This window comes from Silurus aristotelis (genome assembly GCF_946808225.1).
Source record: "Silurus aristotelis genome assembly, chromosome: 11".
Classification (NCBI taxonomy): domain Eukaryota; kingdom Metazoa; phylum Chordata; class Actinopteri; order Siluriformes; family Siluridae; genus Silurus; species Silurus aristotelis.
Window position 1 is genome coordinate 7,255,014 of NC_139584.1, and position 20,361 is coordinate 7,275,374.

Consider the following 20,361-nt stretch of genomic DNA (forward strand, 5'->3'; position numbering starts at 1 on the left):
TTCTCAGAGGTTTGAGTGGGATATTCCAGTTGGTATCCTCTCACACCAGTGTGTGAGTGTGTGTTTGAAACCAGTCTGATACAATTTCTCAAATTCCACAAAAACAACTTTCTACTATAAACAAATAAAATGACTCAGCTATAGGCTGATTTTGTGTGTGTGTGTGTGTGTGTGTGTGTGTGTGTGTGTGTGTGTGTGTGTGTGTGTGTGAGAGAGAAAGAAGCTGTTATTATGATGAAAACGGAGAAGCTTCAGGGAGGTGCTTAAGCAGGAGCTGGTATTTTTAGGGCATTCCTGGCCAGTGCAAGCCTGGTGATGAAGGCTGCCATTACTCTTCTCTTTCAAATCACAGGCTCGGCCATAACACATGGATTTCCCTCTGCAGCGCTTTTCACACACAGTGTCTTTTGCACTATTGTCTAAATGTCACTTACACCCAGACAGTAAAAATATATGGCCTACACAAGGGGCTGAAACTGTGGAATGCTTATCGCACTATGGAGGCACCCGGATATCATAAGTCTGAGGAAGATGGGGATATAGATGGGGAAGATGGAGTTAAAGTTCAGCACTCAGGAAAAATGTGAGCTTAAATCCCATAGTACCAAAAAAGATCTTTCAGCAATAATTTTTTGGAGGTTTGCAAGTGGCGCAAATCGTTTACTCCTTCACCTACTAAATATGGAGAAATCCTTATGCCTCGGACATACATGGAGCCGATCAATTACAGCAAAGCAAGCCAATCATCAGCATCTACAAACACAAGAGGGCTAACAGCTATCATACAGGCTTCACTGTGATACAGCAATTGAGCAGCAGTTAAAAAAATGCGGTTGGCTTGAATTCAAGTCTCGAAGGAACGACATGGTTATTATACATATAATAGAAGTGAGAATGTACTAAATTTTGGAAGAAAAATCAACAAAATCATAGTAGTAATAAGGACCTAAGGCTAAAATAAATAACTAGTCCAAATAAATAAATAAGCATGAATAACTGCAAAATGGCAGAGAATATAGTCTTTAATAAGCCCTATAATCAAGTAACTGAAATCAAAGAATAATAAAGCAGCAGTGTGTACATTTTTGAGCTTTCATTGAGGAACCGCAATAGACAGGAACCTATATCTTTAACATGTTAATACATACCCATTATACAGAGCTTATTTCAAGACCAGAAAAATGGCAAAACTCAGAGTGACTCTCTGAATGCTCAGAACCATTTCAAGAAAAGATTGCAAATATTTTTTCTAAAGATTGTCAAAATGATTATTATTTTTTATTAAAAAAAATTTAGACAGCAATCTAGACTTTTAATAAATATAAACCACAACTTTAAACCCAAACTCTCTCACACAGAAACAGGACCAGAGGAATGCAGGTCATGTGATCAGTCCCTCGGTCTAATTATGCTGATGCAGTGGCTGCCACTTCACTGCATGATTAGTCTTGCCCTAACTAAAATAACTCCCTGTGCTAAAAAATAGGTCAGGCCCTGATTTCTGAACAATGCCACTGGGAAAATAACGCCCCGGCTCTGACTTACAGATAAGCGGAAGAAGAGGATGTACAGTGATGTTCCTCATCGGAACAGAGTGTGATTAGGAAGCTGTGTGTGAAGCATACAAAAGCGTGCATTCAGAGGCTTCACCTACTTCCTACATGTTGCAAATTTCCCATTATGACATCAATTGAAAAGCTAAAAAATAATTATTACAATACTTCCAACTGCTTCCTTTTCTTTAATAAATACACAGGCACACACTGTCCTATCTACAAATCTATTTATACCATTTTCAACATTTACACAAAACAACACCCTTATGTAGAGTTCATTCAGCAACCATGAACACTTTATGGGTTTGTTTGCATTTTAGTTCAGTTTAGTTTGCACGTCGCTTTTCGTTTCACAGATATTACATCCAGGCTGCGTTAGAACTCCAGGGCCGGGCCCTATCGAGGAAAATGATAAAGAAAGAATGAAGCAAAGCGTTCTTTCCAGCTAAACATGGCCTTTTCCTGAAACAACATCCTAAGAATTCATACCGATGTGTTCGTCTTTTGATCTTGGAATGTACCTAGTGCATGCCAATCTACCAACATGGACTAAACTGAATCTCCCACTCATACATGCACCAAAACAACCAGACTTTGTTTCACTGAAGTATTATCCGGTGCATTTCTTGTTTATGGTAGAATGCTGTTGTTTCTTCTCACACTAAACACAGAGTATTGAACCACAGCAGGTCTATTTACATAAGCCGGTTTGCATCCTGATACTTCAGTAACCCGAGTCTTGAAACCTGCATACTCTCAGTACATGCATAGGTGTGTGTGTGTGTGTGTGTGTGTGTGTGTGTGTGTGTGTGTGTGTGTGTGTGTGTGTGTGTGTGTGTGTGTGTGTGTGTGTGTGTGTGTGTGTGTGGGCTCTGCAGCCCAGATGGAGCAACATCAGAAGACTGGAATGTGTTTTTATATAACAGGTGCATGTTAAAATCCGTCTGTGGTGCGCAATATAGTGAGCTTACCTGCAGCATGAACCGAACGGCCATAATGCTCCCTTCTCATCCTGCTTTACATTTCACCAGCATAAATAGAACCAGAAAATTACCAAAAACATAACAGATCGTAATTCATCTGTACTCCTGTATTAATACTACAAGCAATCAACTGGAACAATTATAAAAACAAGCATCTACAAGGACAAATAAAGTGTCTTGTTCTGCCCACTGAGCTCCCCAGCGGCCAATCAGGTAAAGGGTGTCTGTTGTTCGCTGTAAGGTAATCTGATGGACACCGGACACTCTCACTTCGTAGACCACACACACTTAACTACGCCCCCAAGGGGCAAATGTTTTCTCCTGGACAATAACCCACAGACTGAGCGGCCCCTGTGGACAGGCACGAGCCTCGCCATTATACTTTCATAGCTTTAATGTTTAGTGTGTACGTGCTTTCACTTCAGACAGAGGCTCACTTCAAAGGATTTCTGGATACAAAATGAAAAAGAAAACTTGGAACCGGAGCTCAGCAACCTCTCAGCATTCTTGAGCCTCTGGAGTTTGGGATCATTCCAGTTTGAGTTCTGTACAGAAGAAGTGCATCTTAGTGCAGATTTGAACCTTAGAACTAGTGAGAGTGTGAGCTGACATACTGCCGTGTATTTCAGGAAACAAGAAAAAGTGCTGAAAGAGTGTGAATGAAGCACTGCTATTTTTTTTTTTTAAACAGCACAAGCTTGATCACATCAAAACACAATAAATACACAGATCTGATTATTATTATCATGCCACAGTGCAACGTTTTTCAAAGAAATATCACAATAAATCAAGCAACATAGGCTTTAATATGATCTCTCCCAAAATTGCATACAAGAGATAATCAACTATTAATATTTCATTTGAAGAAATTCTGAAGAAAAATTATACCAAGAAAATAAAAGTGTCAGTGTCATTCAGTATAAGAATTAAAAGATTAAATACTATTTATGATGTTTTGATGTTCAGAGTTTACAGAGGCAGAACATCAGATGGATATTTGATAGGCCAGTTATAAATTAACAAAGAAATATATTTATTTGCTGCAAACAATCAGCAAACCAACAAGTCAAAAACAACAGGTTACAATAATAAAACTGAAGATGCTGCATGAGTGAATGATGTGTATAATAAAATGAGTTTAGGGATGGAGGAGTGTGCCTTATATAACTAAATTAAAGCAGCTCATACAATATTAAAAAAGTTAAAAGGAGTTATAAAATAAAACCGTATATCTTATATATAATATATATATTACATAAAAGCACAGATTTCAGAAGATGTGTGTAATTTTTGTAAAATAACATGGCTCAGTGGCTTCCACAGTTCAACATGTAGTTCATCATGGTGATGATCGTGGCAAGAAAAGTCATTGTTTCTTATGGATAAAACCCTAATACCTTGGTGTTGCACTTAAACCAAGTTTACTCTGAACTTTCCAAAGCGTATCCTCTATATGTCATGTTGCACATATTTTTGCCTTACCTGATCTTCTCCAGATGATGGGCAGAATTATGTACTTAAGATTCAGAAACATGCTGGAAATGTGCACAGTGGACTAACCGTTCTCTAAAGTGTCTTATTGACTTCACTGTAAAATAAATCATTTGTAAAGTTGCACAGTGTGTATACCTGTGTGGTGAACAAAAATGCAGATAAACCTACAGGCACCATTAGGAAGGTGTCTATCTAACATTTTTGAGGGACTCTTCAGTCGCAGCATTTTTACAAAAGTTAAAAAGAGTTGTACAGTTTCTCAGTAACATGCTAAATTTTTTATTTAATTTATTTTACGAGTTAGTGACATTATAATGTTTATAGCTGTTATAAAGTATGTGCTCAAGGTGGTGGACTTAAGATAAGCAGATTGTGAGTTCAGATCTCAGTGCTGCCACTGCTGGGCCCTTAAGCCAGGATCTAAACCCTCTACTGTCCAGATGTATATACAGTATGAGAATTCTAAATCGCAATGGAGAAGGGGTTCTACGAAATGCCTTGAATGTCAGTGTAAATGTAAGGTGGCTAAATACAAAAACTAAACAGAAACTTGTTTAGACAATTTTTATAGTAAATGCATTCCTTAATAAATAATATTTGCTATTAGAAAAAGTTTTTCATAACTTAATATCTTATCCAATATTTATTTTAAAATAACACATTTTTCCCATTTATATGATTATAATTTACACTATTTGGCCACTTCTATGAATAAGGGAACATTCATGAAACCTAATAAACTTTCTTTTCGGCTTCTCCCGTTAGGGGTCGCCACAGAGGATCCTCCGCACGTTTGATTTGGCACATGTTTTACGCTGGATGCCCTTCCTAACGCAACCCTCCCCAATTTATCTGGGCTTGGGACCGGCACTAAGAGTGGCTGGGGATGGTTCCCTGACCGGGAATCGAACCCGGGTCGCAGCGGTGGGAACGCTGCATCTTAACCACTAGACCACCAGGGGATTCATGAAACCTAATAAACTTATTAATCTCTTAATTACCCTCTTTAGTTTCTCCTAATGAAGCATTTAGTGTAGGACTACTACATATTTAGTATTTGTAGTAGAAAAACGACCTTGTCATTGTCAAGCTCTGGAGGATCTCATGTTGTTAACAGGATTTATTTGAAAATAGGCGTCTCCTCAGAAAAGTATTAAAACTAGTGATAGAATGTGCATGGTTGACTTTTTTAGACAAGTTTTAAAAGCTCTCTCCCGCCTTCACACAGCTCCTCTCGGACACTCTCGCCGTTCACGCTCGGCCCGTGTTGGGGTTTTATTGAGGCACAATGGATTCTATTGAGTGGGAGCATCTCACAAAGCTGGAATAAACAACCTCTTATTCATTTCCCTGATCCCTCGGGTTCACAGTGACTCACTTTGCTCTTCGTCCTCATCCCCCTCATCCTCCTCCTCCTCCCAGCTGTCTGCCTGAGATCGGACTCACTAAATGAGGCCCGGATTTGCTCACATGTTTGAAATTCCTCGCGGATTGTGGTATGTTCAAAAATAGATAGTATCAGGGCGTGTGTATACAGTGTATCTCTACGATATGTGCATTGGTTGCAGTTGTGTTTAAAAATCTGCTCATCATTCAAACAAGATAAGAAGTGAAAATGTTAGAATAGTGAAATTGGTGTATGTTGGAACAAATTAGCAAAAAATAAAATATATTTAATGTGACAAATGATCTTATATGTTGTCTGCTTTTCTTATTACCATCATATCCTTTAAGCTCAATTTGGATCCTTGTAGTTTATATATTTCTCCTCTTCTAACTCTTCTAGATCTTTCTTTAAATCTGGTGTGGATGTCATAGCAAACTAGATTTTTTCTTGTTTTAACTTCTATTAAACACTATTTTTGTAGACAAAGTGTATGACAAATACATGTGGAGGCTTTGCAAACCTTTGCACCTGTCTATATATACTATAATTTCCAGACTATTAAGCGCACCCAAATACCCAAATATGAATTTTACAAAGATTTTTATATTGAACATAAATAAGCCGCACCTGTGCCTACATTGAAACTAATGAACTTTACACAGGCTTTAACGAAAGACAGTGTGTGTTACACCGCTTGCATCTAAACAGTAGCCTACCAAGAAAGTCATTGTTCACTGTCTTCCTCCTTCCTTTCACAACAATTTCTCTCGGGAGTTTTTCTTTTGGCATCGTCGTGCGTTTAAAAATCACCATCGGTGAAGCTTTTCTCCCGATGCCGTGCAGCTCAGAACACAGGTGAAGTGTGTTTTCATGCCCGGTTGTTTTCAGCGTGACGAATGATTCGCATTTCGTGTAGACAGTGAGTGAGCGGCAGGTCAAACGTCAGAGGAACATCATCAATATTTATGATGTGGTGCGGCCCGATTTAGTGGGAGCGCATCTGATTTAATATAAAGAGTTTCATTGGTTCACCTGAACCCGTTCCGCAATTTCATTGGTCTAATGTTATGGGGCTCAGTTTTTTGGCTTGAAGTTTGTGAAACCAGGAAAAACCCAGAAAAAAATCCCTAAATTGGCCGCTTCATTGTTTAAGCCGCGGGGTTCAAAGCGTGAAAAAAAGTAGCGGCTTATAGTTCGGAAAATACGGTGTATATACATATTTTATGGTACAAAATCAATACTAATAATTTCATGGAAGCAGTACACATTGTGAAATAGCGGATCATTAAACGGCAAAAGACCATTAAACAAATAAACAAACCTTACACTTCTAATTGTAAGGTTTTTGCATCAGAGGATACTCCCTCAGGACACCACTATCAGCTCTGCTATCGAATGTTTAGGATCCGTTCATTGTTCCTCCAAGAATCTGCAGGAAGTCAGAGGCTCTCGTCAGGCGATACAGACTAACATGGCCCAACCTTCCACCAAAGTGCTGCACTCTAATATACAGCAATTATTTTAAATACTCCGTTTATCATTGTTACACTATTCAAGAACAAAAAAACAATACCCTTTTGTGAGAACAACTGCATTGTTGCCAAAACAACAAGGAAAAATCCGTTTGTAATTAAAGTGCCTCCCGGGGGAAATCAAAATATTAAGTCTGTATAAAAGTGATGCCTGCCGGCTTCAGAAGACATCCTGTTACTGCAAATTCGTGGGAGTGTGCATGATATAAATTGGTTTAATTTACTGAAATTAACACGGAGATTAAAAAAATGATAGTCACCACGCCCTGATGAAATGAGTCATGAACAATGGAAAACCTTTTCTGTCATTTCACCATGAAACCATCAGAAGAGTGAGTGTTTATCTACTCAGATATCTCAGCTATTATCTCTACGATAGCGGTTCGGTGCTGATCGCAAAGTTTGACATTGGAACTCAAAGGCGTAGCAGAGATCAGAGAGAAAAAAACAAACTGCACGAGGAGTAGTCTGTAAATGTTTCTCATCCGGTGGGAGAACAGATATTGCTGAGGGCCATTTGTCATGCTCTGAAAGGAAATAACAACTTTGGAACCAAAAAAAAAAATAAAATAAAATAAAATAAAATAAATAAATAAAAAAAAAAAAAATATATATATATATATATATATATATATATATATATATATATATATATATATATATATATATATATATATATATATATATATATACACACCTACCCCATGGACATGGTAAATAAGAACAAAGTTTGTGCATTCCACTAACAAATAATGCACCAATCATGAGGATTTTAAAGTTCATCAGGAGTAAAAATGAAAGAAAGTCAACCAGTATGTAGCACAAAGGTAAAAAAAAAAAAAATAGACCTAAACCACTTGTGAAGGAAGACAAACACCATGAGGTAACTGCCAGCTGCGTTGAGAAGTATTATCCTCCCACAGGCCCATCATTACAAGCAGAAAGAAAAAAATTTTAAATAAACGGATCAAGTTTAATCCTTTAATAGGTTTGTTCAAACACCCATTATCTCCCTTACAGGCATTTTTTTTTTCACGCAGGGACTGAAACTGGGCGTCGCCTTACAGCACGGCTCCGATTTGAATATGTACTCGTATATATGAAAAAAAGCCTGCAGATGTGTGATTGTGTAAGGTGAGGTATTTGTTTAGGTAGACCGCAGATTATATTACCGGGGTTTCTGCTGCAACAAGGCAGTACAACACAGACTGAAACGGTAACAATTATATTATTGCGTAATTAAGATCGCAAAATCACATGAATCGCAATTATTCAGCAAATTACTGGGTACAATAATGCATGATGTAATGACGTACAAGACGTTTGTAGTTCTTTCCCTAAAACCTGCCACAAAGCTGGAAGCACACAATTAAACAGAATGTCTTAAAATGCTATAGATTACACTTTTTCTTTACTGCAATCAAGAGGCCTACAACTGTTCCATCGTGACAATAACATTGTGTACAACTCAAGCTTCGTAGAGACATGCTTTAACGAGGTTGGAAAAAAAAAAACGGATGAACTGGAATGCATACTGCACTGGACATGACAGTCTGGAGCGCTAATGATCTCATAGCAGAATCAGCTGATCAGGTGTTCGTATACATTTTGCCATAAATGTAATATCTTGTATGGTTTTTTACAATAACAACGTTCCTTTAAAATTATAAGCGGCCTGTTCTAATTATGTTAATTATAATGTTCCGCATCAGAACATTGTAGCAACATTCTGGAACGTTATGGGAACATTCGCATTAACGCCCCTAAAAGGCTAGAGGAAAACTTTTAAATGGCATCTTAGAAATGTCTAAATTGTTACATAAAAATGTTCTAACCACCCTGCATTGGCTTTTTTTTATTTTTGGAAGGGTCATGAAAAAGTGAAGAAAAGAGTGCAGAGGGACAGCGCATGTAGGACGTTTTGGAGTCAAGGTGAGGGAGGCACGATTGAGATGGTTTAGACATGTGCAGCAGAGGGACATGGGGTATATCGGTAGGATGGTGCCACCAGAAAGGAGGAAAAGAGGAAGGCCAAGGAGGAGGTTTATGGATGTGGTGAGGGAAGACATGCAGGTAGTTTAAGGTGGTTTAAAAGAGGCAGATGTAGAGGACAGGGGGGTATGGAGACGGATGATCCGCTGTGGCGACCCCTAATGGGAGCAGCCAAAAGAAGAAGAAAAAGAAGAAAAAAAGAAGGAAGGGTCATGAACATTCAGGCAAACAGAAACAAGAATCTGTTTGTCCAGATTCAGTCTTTCATAAAGAAACAAGTGACCTCAGACCTACAATCTTGTTTTCTACACTTCCAAAATGGGCAAACACGGATTTAACCCACAGGGTTCAAGTTCATCCAGTCAAAAAGGGGAAGAGGTGAAGGCAAAAAGCACCAAAGCAAATCCTAGCAGCATTATCTATACATATAGAGTGAAGCAACTCCAGATCTCAAGACCAGTAGCTGCACAAGTAAATGGAAAGCTTGTGATTTAACAGCCTTAATTTAACTGAGATCAATTATCAATTGATCCTTTTTTCTGGACCTGACAAATTCATGCTGATCCCCAACTTCTGGATGGCTGGATATGCTCTTCAATTGGAAACCATTCACTGCAGTTGAGGATTACCATGAAGGGTTAAACTCAAGAACCATGAAAACTTTTGCAACTGTCCATCAGTGAACAGTTGATAACCTTAACAATGATAGAACTATAATGATTGGGTAAAAGGTTCAGGGTTTCTTCCTCATACCATCTCATGGAGTTGTTGCTTGCCACCATTACTACTGGTTCACTCATTAGGAAAAAATGTATGATGCAAAAAAAAAAGGTATATTTGCAATTGAACATGATACATTTCTGTCGAACTTTCTATCCAAAGTGTAGTGGAGGCTAATTGATCTGTACACAGTATGAGAAAAAACACAAACACAACAAAAATGCAAAGAGTCTTCATGTGCCTGGAACAAAACAAGCTGCACCATGGGAACTCACCACTTTTACAAACAATCACGCCAAAAAACAACTTCTCTTCAAACACACTATGATTCATACTTTTCCAAAGTACAGAACAAAACACGCTGATGCCAAAAAAAATAAACCTTCCAAGAAATAGAGAACATTCTAGTACAGCATTAAAAAAGTACGATCACAAGAGGAAATAAAAAGGCAAAATGCTGCTGGGAAAATGAAAGGAAATCGGGGAAGGGGGAGATCAGGTCATTTGGAAGATTAAGCCTAATTATAAGACCTCCCTCTTCACATGCTTCCGGGGGTCCGCGAGGATAGAGCCCAGCTGCTCGAAAACCGCACAGTCAGATCTCACATGTCTGTGACTCAGACTGTGAGAAGACCAAGTGGTTTAGTGCCTCTCACCAGCTGTCTGTGTAACTGGAACCATTAGGATATAAAAGGTTAAAAGTGACCCAAGATCAGGACTCTGTTATATATACACTGTATGGACAAATGTATTGGGAAAGCTGACTTTTATAGCCATATGTGGTTCTTCTTCAAAGTTCTTCTATAAACTGTATAGAAAGTCTTTGAATGTGGTAGCATTAAACCTTTACCTGTTCCAGCATGACCACGCCCCTGTGTACAAAGCAAGCACTATAAACAAACTGTTCATATGGGTTCATTTAAAAGATCTTGAGTGGCCTGCTAAAGAACTCTGGCCTCAACCCTGATGAACTGGATCACTGACTGTACCCCAGGCCTCCTCACCCTACATCAGAACCTGACTTTGCTATCCCTCTTGTGGCTGGATGAGCAAAAATCTCCAAAATCTAGTGGAACATCTTCCCAGAAGAGTGGAGGTTATTATAACAGCAAATAGAGGCTAAATGTGGAATGGGGTGCTTAAAAAGCACATACTAATCTTATGGTCAGATGTCCACAAACTTTTATAAATGTAGTGTTCATAGTTACATTTCAATGTTATAGGAAGCACGCAAAGCAAGTTAGTTCCTGCTATAACATATATTGGACGCTTTATAACAAGTGCGTCCATCGCAGCATCTTTATTTTTTTTTCTTAAAGTTACTATGGTAAATAAATGCTGTGCAAATGCCACTTGTCATGTAACCTGAGCAACCCGGAAGTCTATTCTTGACTCTTGAAAAGTTGTAGAAACTGGAGACTTCTTCTACAGATGCCACTTAGACAAAAACTATTAACATACACACTTTAACTGATTTACATGAAGCGTGAGCCGCACAGGTCCATGTGCATATTATTGCTCTAAAAACTATAAGGTATTAGAGTGGTTTGTCTGCAGCCAATCCATTGTCTGAGGTGATGTTATAGAAAATAATTCTGACCAATCAGATTTGATTACTCAACAACACTATGATATAAAAGAGCATAAATGTATTATAGTTTATTTTGTAGTTTAATTTAGTAAAAAAAAAAAAAAAAAAAATCCTAATTATATAAAGACTATTTAAGAATATTTTTTATCTTTTTTTTTTTTTTTTACTTTTTTTATGCTGATCCATACAGGATTCAGATTTCTGGCTGCAGAATCTGATTTTGTCATGCTTTATTAAAAAAGTGCACTACATACAGTATGTTATAAACACCTCATTTATCAGTCTACAATAAAAAAATAAAGTGTTTGAATATAATGTTTTCAGTACAAAATGTTTCTTTAGGTACTTGTTGCTGGCAAGAAATAAAGTTGGTCAACCTTATACTAGACCTAACAAAACATGTAATGCCTTACGAAGGGGTAACGGGATGTAATTTATCACAGTACTGACACTTTTGAAGAGAAAGATCTTCAGCAGCCTGCTGTGCATTATAAAATCACCCAGATTTGCTCTGGTGAGTTGCTGTAAACATACAGACAGGTTCCTTGCTGTGGTTATTTGACAATCTCATCCTGACATATACACCTTGCTCCTGCAATGCTAAATAATGGGACTCATAATCCCCAACCTAAGCCGGTCCTCACTGTGCCAAGCCAGACAGACAATAATGAGCTCGAGGAGTGTTCACCGGGGATTCTCACACACACACAAACACACACACACACACACACACACACACACACACACACACACACACACACACACACAAACATACACACACACACACAAACACACACACACACACTTTCAGCCGTCCTCTAGGATGACGCAACACCGCCCAATATTAAAATAATTTAAAAACGGAGGTTTACAAGTTCATAAATGTTTATTCAAATGTATAAATATTAAGACTAAAGCCTAAAAGGGGGTGTGGCCAAATAGGTGGCCCTGGATGTCAGGTGCCAGCCTAGAACCTCCCACTTACCCCATCTCTGACCTCAGGTGCACTGCTCACTCCATAAATTAGATTTTGAAATCCTTGTTGTAACATTGTAAATATGGTCAGGTCCAGAATTACTGGCACTGACCTGACAGAAATCAATGCGTTGGGAAGCGAGTTTAATTTATAACAAAACTGTGTCACATTTAATGGCACCCCCACATTTAGTACATAGTTTGTGCCACCGCTCTATAATGCTTGAAGAGATATGAAAAAAACCTCTCTTGAGAACCCCCTTCTCAGCACAACAAATTTTTAAAAGTTTTTAATAGTGTTTAGTTTAGAGGACTGTTGGGGTCATAATAAAGTGGAATTCAGTGGACACTGAACCATTTTGAGTTTATTTTGGATTATCATTTGGCTGGAAGATCCAATCATGACCCAGTTACAGATTCTTGGCAGACACTGACAGATTTTAATTTTTTAAATCCCCTTGTAGTTCATGGAATTCAAAGAGTCAACAACCTCACAGATCTGCCACCATATAAAACATGCATCGGTTTTCTTATAGCAAACCAGAAATGCCAGAAAGCTCTAATTTTGCCTCATCTAACCACTGATGTTCCGACTTACCTTCCGGGTGTTTTCCCAAAAGTTTGTTTGCATGTATTTGTGGTGGCTAATTGTACATTTGTTGATCACGGTATTTGTCGTAAAATGTTTGCTGTCTTCCTAATAAGCTTTTCCAGCATTACCTTGTTAATTATTGACCTAGCAAGGTCATCTTTAGGTATGTGACTGTTTTTAAGGCATTGCCAAACGTATGGAGGCAAACAAAAGTTTTGCAAAGTGATTGCAAAGACATGCTCATTCACAGACTTCAAATGAAAAAAGGCGGACACTTTTAAAGTGTGCGACTTTCTCCTGCCCTTTGCCACACACCTGCATCTTAAAATGGACTTGTCCAGTTGGAAGCATTAAATTTAACTCTTCTCACAGAAATTTAGATGAGAGCAAACAGATCTGACTGTCTGGAAGGCTGAAAAATATACCACAGTCATACCCAAGCACACATTTGGTGCTACTCATTTTAATATGTTCACTGATGAATGTGATAGCTTGTTTAGTATGTGTATTCTTAAAGCTTCCTTATAATAATCAATGACAAATACAAAATTAAGTAAAATACAAAATATGTAAATGTGCAAGTTTAATTCAAGTTATAAAAAAGTCTAGAGGAGCCAGTCATTGTGCAAAAAAAAAAAAGTGAATTCTGTAATTATATATTTTCTGATATATTTTACTACAATTTTCCAAAATAAAATCCAAAATAAAGTCTTTGTTTTTTAGGTGATTTTTTCTGCCCCAAGTCAGACAATGCAACCTTGTCTTGAATATAATTAGGTGGTGCCACCCTATACGGTGTTCCTGGCCCACCTTTTCACTACATAATGTTCAACTCATTGTAAAGTATAACAAAATGCCAAATTCAGGTAAGAAGAATAAAAACGTTTCAACACTTCAAGCAACACAAACAGGAACAGGTTACACATGCAAGGGACAAGACTCATGTAAATGTCAGCATTAACCAAGGGTGAGCTGGACTCAAACCTATATAAAACATATATTATTTGGAAAAATGTAATAAAATGGAAAAGAAAACTGCAATTATGTGCAGGTCCAAAGGTAAACCCCTGTCAATGTGGTGTTCAACAACAGCTGGACCCAAAGAGGAAAGAAAACGCAACAGGTGGATATAAAAGATACGGACCGATTCCCAAATCCACGCCTATAGAACATATAGGGTTCTACATAGTGTATATAAACCACCATTATCATACCCTACAGAGTGCACATATCTAGGGAACACAACGCCGTTTGGGATTGCCATGATTGAACATTCCACTAAGTTTTTTGCTGGATGGCATTCTCAATCTGACCTATTTGAATCCATTCTTTTCGTAAAAACAACAATGTCGCTATTCAATAAACACTTTGCGATTATAAACAATATATTTTAAATACTTTTAAAGGCGCAATTAAATCCATACACGTCTTGTAAGTCTACTTACTTCTCCATTCTGGGTTTTATTCGCATACGCAGTTCTTCCTCCTCCTTTGACAGGCATCCTGGGCTCTTCAGGAAACAATATATGTATGTCAGAAATTAGTTCACGTGTAAACGTCTTCTTTAAAGTACTTATCTATGTTAAACTACGCATGGCAACTGTCAAACAGTCCTAACCCTCCTCTGATCCCAACAGCCGCCCGTTGGTACTTTCTATAATGTTGACTGACTGAGACCCATTTCACACCGAGCGACGTTCAACCAAGCCAGCCCACATCACGATCATACCGTGACGCGAAACGGGACAGGGGTGTTGTTTCACCTTTATCGGACAATCTTAACAAAACCACAAAATATAAAGAATAAAACAAATAACACATTGAGATCGATATGAAAAAACGTGTCTATTTACAGACTTCACGTAAAAGATTCTGACGCGTTTAACGAGTGCGAGTTTTTCCCTGGACTTTGCCACACCTCTTTTTCCTTTAAAATGGACTCGTCCAGCTGGCAGCGTTGATTTAACTGTTCTCTCTGAAAGTTAGACGATAGCAAGCAGATCGGACTGTACAGTATGTCAGGCAGGAGAAGTACCCAAGTATATATTTAGTGTATTTGATTTTAAAGTTTAATATCTACTGATGAAATTCGAAATAATATAGTGGTGTAAATGGCCATCTAATTTGACCTATAGTAATGTGACACTGACAGGAATCTAATGCAGGCAGTTCCATAACCAGTTAAACCAGTTCTAATTCTGAAACCACAGTCTGAAATATGTAAATCTTGATATCAACTTTGCAGTATACAAATACCTATCTTCAAGCTATCATTAAACAATCGAAAGAAACTTTCTAAAACTATCTGTTCACCTTTTTGAGTCGCTTCCAACTTACTATTGGAAGTAACCCAGTGGTTTCCATCAAGCACGTTCCTATTGGAAAGCTCTAGTCTCAAACCTGAACTTTAGTCAGTGTCTTTTTGATCCATATAGGTTTCCTCCTGGTTTTCCTGTTTTAAACCTGAACTCTGATCAATATCTTTTCCACGTTTGGCGTCTGTGCTTTCCGAGTCCAAATAGATTTTCTTCCAGGTTTTCCAGTTTCCTTTAACTCTCTAAAAACATTTAGGTATCAGCAGGTATCTACACTAATTAACCTGTAATTGTGTTTTTATTTGTGTGTAAGGGACAGGTGTCCCATTCACAAGTTACCCCAGTGTTCCCAGGGTAGGATCTGAAACCTCGATGATCTTGACCAAGATATATATCTGATAGATTGACTGAACGACAAGGGTGACATCACTGGTTAAGCAGGAAGAAATAATAGCCTTTTGTGAAAAAAAACCAACACTCAGTCATGACCACATCTATTCAAATTTACTCAATTTATCCTTTGTGTGTTACGTGTGCTGTTGGAAGCAGTTCCTCTTAGACGGGTGATGTCTCTGAGTGGTAAGAGCACTAGAGTGCATAGTGTGTGTTTGTGTGTGTTTGTGTGTGTGTGTGTGTGTGTGTGTGTGTGTGTGTGTGTGTGTGTGTGTGTGTGTGTGCGTGGCATGGTGTGGATGTATTGTGTGCTTGCTATTCACCTCTGTTAGTCCTCCAGTAATTGTTTTTACAGACAAAACCATACACTTCAGCTTTTCAAATGCAAGCAAACATTATGGATAGATTATGTGGGGAAGAGTGTGTGTGTGTTTTTGTGTGTGTGTGTGTGTGTGTGTGTGTGTGTGTGTGTGTGTGTGTGTGTGTGTGTGTGTGTGTAGGAAGAGGATGGTGCTGTGTTGTTACACTCGACAGTAAGCTGTCAGACGGGCCTGTTTAAGCGACTGGCCACATCGTCCTGATCGGCTTCAAAGCCCACTGCTGTCAACACACTGTCAAGCCTGCAGAACTTTTCAAAATTTACTTTCTACCATTCTAGAGTTACACTTCAGTTGCACACACACACACACACACACACACACACATGCACACACGTGCACACACACACACACACACACACACACACACACACACACACACACACACACACGTTTATTAGATACCGTGTAGGAATTACAGTAAGAAGCCTGTTGGCACACACACAAATGTGTGTGTGTGTGTGTATCCTATTTTAAGCCTGCTGTTCCTAACACCAAATATATCACCATGTTAAACGCCTTTTCATTAACACTTCCAGAAGAGGTGAGAAAAGTAGAGTTAGTATTCAGCATATGGATCAAATTAACACCCGCTTAAATGCGCATTATGCTCTGATTCCGGCCTCATGAAATATTCATGCTGTAAATTAATAGGAAAACATTTCCCATGATGTCACTAATGGGACCCCTTTTTTTTTTTATATATATTAACTATACCTTAGATTTTTTTTTTTTATTAAACTTTATTAGACATTAAGTAGGAATTATAAAAAAGCATTTTGGCACACAAAAGGAGTTTGTGTGTAATCAAGTATGTTACCTGGTAGACACTGGTTATTATATTCTCCACATTTAAACATATTTTTTTGTATCTGTGTATCACATCTTAGAGCAAGTTCTGGTTTAAAAAACAGATTGGATATTGAGAGATCAGCAAAAAGTTTAATTAGCAAAAATGATAAAATAACATGAGTCATTTTCACAAAGGTCACTTTAGATGAGTTAAAAAAACAAAGTCCCAGCTTTCCCTATAACCGTGCTCAAAGCTTTGCACTCATAGCTGTGGTATTGCTGCTGAAATATGCATTGGTGCAGACAGAGTGAAGGGAGTGTCCACAAAATTGCTTAGCTCTAAGCTATGAATTAATAAGTCATGTGTTTCAAATGTCTGTACCTACCTCACAGAAGGGAAGCAAATATTTCCAGCCCAAATCCTAATTATTTGAAATCTGCCAAATGTCGACATATTGCAGATAACACTTTATACATAATGTGGACTTCATTCAAATTAGTTTAAATGACTAAATGCAAATAAAAAGTAACAATTGTGAGATTTCAGGTGACTTCTATCACTTTTATTATGGGTGCAGTGCTGATTTTAAACACAAGAGGGGCTATTTTCACATTTTTTCATAGACTGCACATTTATTAAAAAAGTAAATTAGTCCTAAATAATAATGTTTAGAAGAAGAAGAAAAAGAAGAAGCAATAAATGTTTACATTAAAGTGTGACTACAAAAAAGCTATTCATAATTTATGAAAAAATCTGATAATATTTGGGTAAAAAAATAAAGTTTTTGAAATGAGCAAAATTGTGGGGAAACAAGTTTTAATATGGATTTTTGAAACCATTTCATTTTCCAATTATTATGCAGGCTGTTATTAATTTTATCATCATCTTTTGCAGGTTAGAATGTTTCTTTTTTGTAAATATGCACATTTTGGATGCAGCAGCAAAACAATTATAGAATGAAATAATATCAGTACGTAATGCACCAGGAAAGCCTCTTTGTATTATTATTAGTGGTTTATTAACTCCATCTGCTGTATGACAAATCTCACAATAGTCTGGGCTCCACTGAGCTTTAGATGAGATTTTCGTTTTTATCAAGTTGTTTCACTTAATAACAATCACAATGCTACAGTCAGTCACACACTAACCTCCACTGGCACTGGGGATATGTGATGGTGTAAGCATGCATTAAAGGTGGAATGTGCTTTAGACTGTAATCAATAAACAAAGCAAAACCCAATACCATCTCTGTGCATATAATGAGAGGAGGAAGGTGATCTGTGAGATGGCTAAAGGTAAGATGGCTGAAGGTGAATTGGAATTTTTGCATATTATTATGGTGGTGACTTTTGCATAATTTAGGGATGTGCATCACCTCGTGTTTAAACACCAGCTGAAGAGTTCAAATACACAGCCAGATGCTGAACAGGCTAAATTTGAACTCGAACACAGCCCGATAAATACCATTTCAACATTGTATTAGGGCTATCATTATATAAACTGCAGCAACCTTTCTACTATAATTGAAACAGAATGAGATTTGCTAATGTATGTTTACTAATAATGTAAAATAACATAACATTACATTATATAGGGACACAGGATCTCGAAAACGTTTTCAAGTGCTAAGTGAATAAAAACAAGCAATGATTTGTGCCTAATTGTTAGAGGTACTGATCCTCATGTGTAGGACCTTATTGATTTTTTTTCCACACACCAGCTGAACACATTCATTTAATGCTGTGTAAATCATCTTGCAAAGCAAAGATGGCCATACCACTTATTTTCTTCTCAATCCGATACCAAGTACTCTCAAGACAAATATCATCAAAATGGGTTCCGTACCAGTGTCAGTTTTAATATTGAATAAACTACAACTGACTGGACTTTTTTATTAGTTAAATTTTTTTTTCCTTCAATTACTAATTATTTATTTTAAACCAACTTTTCCCAAAATATAATCTGTCACACAAACTGTATTACAATTGTCACATAATGTTTCTATAATCCTTCCTCTTTGTAGTTTTTGTGAAAGAAGAAAACAAATATTGTCAGTTTATTTTTTAACTGATCATCTATTCTTCTTTTGATTAAACTGTTTAAGAAAGTCCTGATGACACACAGAGATCTCAAGATATATCTCTGAGTGACAGAATGCTGATAGATGATAAATGGAGGCACAGAAATAAGAAATACATTATATACTGTAGAGAAAGTATTGGGACACCTGACTTTTCCAGCCATATGTGGTTCTGCGCCAAACTGTTACCAAATGTAAAGGCACACAACTGTTTAGGATCTTTCCATGTGGTAGCATTCAATTTTCCCTTCACTTTAACTGGGAGACTCAAACCTGTTTAAGCATGACAATGCTCCTGTGCGCAAAGCCAGCGTCATGAGTGTGAAGTGGAAGTTCTTAAGTGGCCTGTTATAGAGCTCTGAACTCAACCCTACTGAACACCTTTGGAACACTGACTGCACCCCAGGTTTCCACACCCTACCTCCATCAGTGCCTGACTTTACTAACACCCTTCTGGCTGAATGACAAAGACACAAAGCTCCAAAATCAAGTAGAATATCTTCCCCAAAGAGTGGAAGTTTTTATAACAGCAAATGGTGAAAAAATGTGAACATACACATCATATGATCAGGTGTCCCCAAACTTTTGTCCAATGTACTTCACATTCATACTAAATAAATATTAAACTCACTTCCCAGGTATGAGGTATTTAATGTGAGTATTGATCCTCTTGAGCTAACAATAATATTGTAACTATCAAAATGACCCACCCGTTCCTAGTGCAAATTAATGGCGTGTATTGAAGAAGAACAAAATTATGACATAAACATAAAAAGATTGTCCACACATCCTTAGTGACTAGTAAATGATGTATTGTAGATGATGATGTAAAAGTCCATGAGATCGAAAATACCTGCCAGAGATGTGTAACGCTGTGCAGAGAGGTTTGGCTTAAGTCGAGGTAGATGATGCAGAGTTTGTTGCTGCAGTAAATTTTCTCTCCTGAGGAGCCTGTGTGGAAGAGCGTGGAGCCATATGTATCCCTATAATAGAACATGCACATTAGGACACACACTGATCTGTGATTTAACCTGCCAGGACACACAGCATGTCTGGCAGCTGCGGTGGTGTACATCAGCCATGATAAAGTTTTTTTTAACACTGATGGATGATTCATTTTTTAATAATTTGGTTCATGAACTAAGACGAGCATGTATGTGTGCGTGATTATCAGTGAACCTGCCACTACAAGTTATAATTTGTTGAGTTGCAAAAATTTTTGTTATGCCTGTAATGAGCGTTTAGAATAATAAAGAATGTGTATAATATAATAATGTATGAAAATATTGATATAGTGAATTTTTAACAAATTTCTTTCCAACATTGCAGTAGATGTAAAGTGTGAAACACTCTAGGGCATGATATTATTGTAAAATAATTAAGCAATTATGAAGCAAACTTTGTGTTATTGTCCAAGAGTTGATTACTTTCCTATAACATCATCTCCTGCAGAGTTTTATTTCTCTCACCACATCAAATTGCCAACAATTATTGCTATGTTATGATGTATGTGATTTACATTAAATGTTATATAAGAGCCATGATATGTTGTAATGATTTTCAGTGTAGCAGCTATAAACA

At 37.5% G+C, this 20,361-nt stretch overlaps 1 protein-coding gene across 1 annotated transcript in view; it reads right to left on the bottom strand.

Annotated features, from left to right (window-relative positions):
• Nucleotides 1-14,511, bottom strand: part of tjp2b (tight junction protein 2b (zona occludens 2)) — a 58,424-nt gene extending 43,913 nt beyond the window's left edge. The window contains exons 1-2 of the mRNA XM_083555288.1: nucleotides 14,441-14,511; nucleotides 14,268-14,332 (exon numbers count right to left, since the gene is read on the bottom strand). Of these exons, the coding sequence (XP_083411414.1) occupies nucleotides 14,268-14,324 (57 nt within the window). The 5' untranslated portion in view covers nucleotides 14,325-14,332; nucleotides 14,441-14,511. The remainder of the gene's footprint in view (nucleotides 1-14,267; nucleotides 14,333-14,440) is intronic.
• Between the last annotated feature and the right edge of the window lie 5,850 nt (nucleotides 14,512-20,361).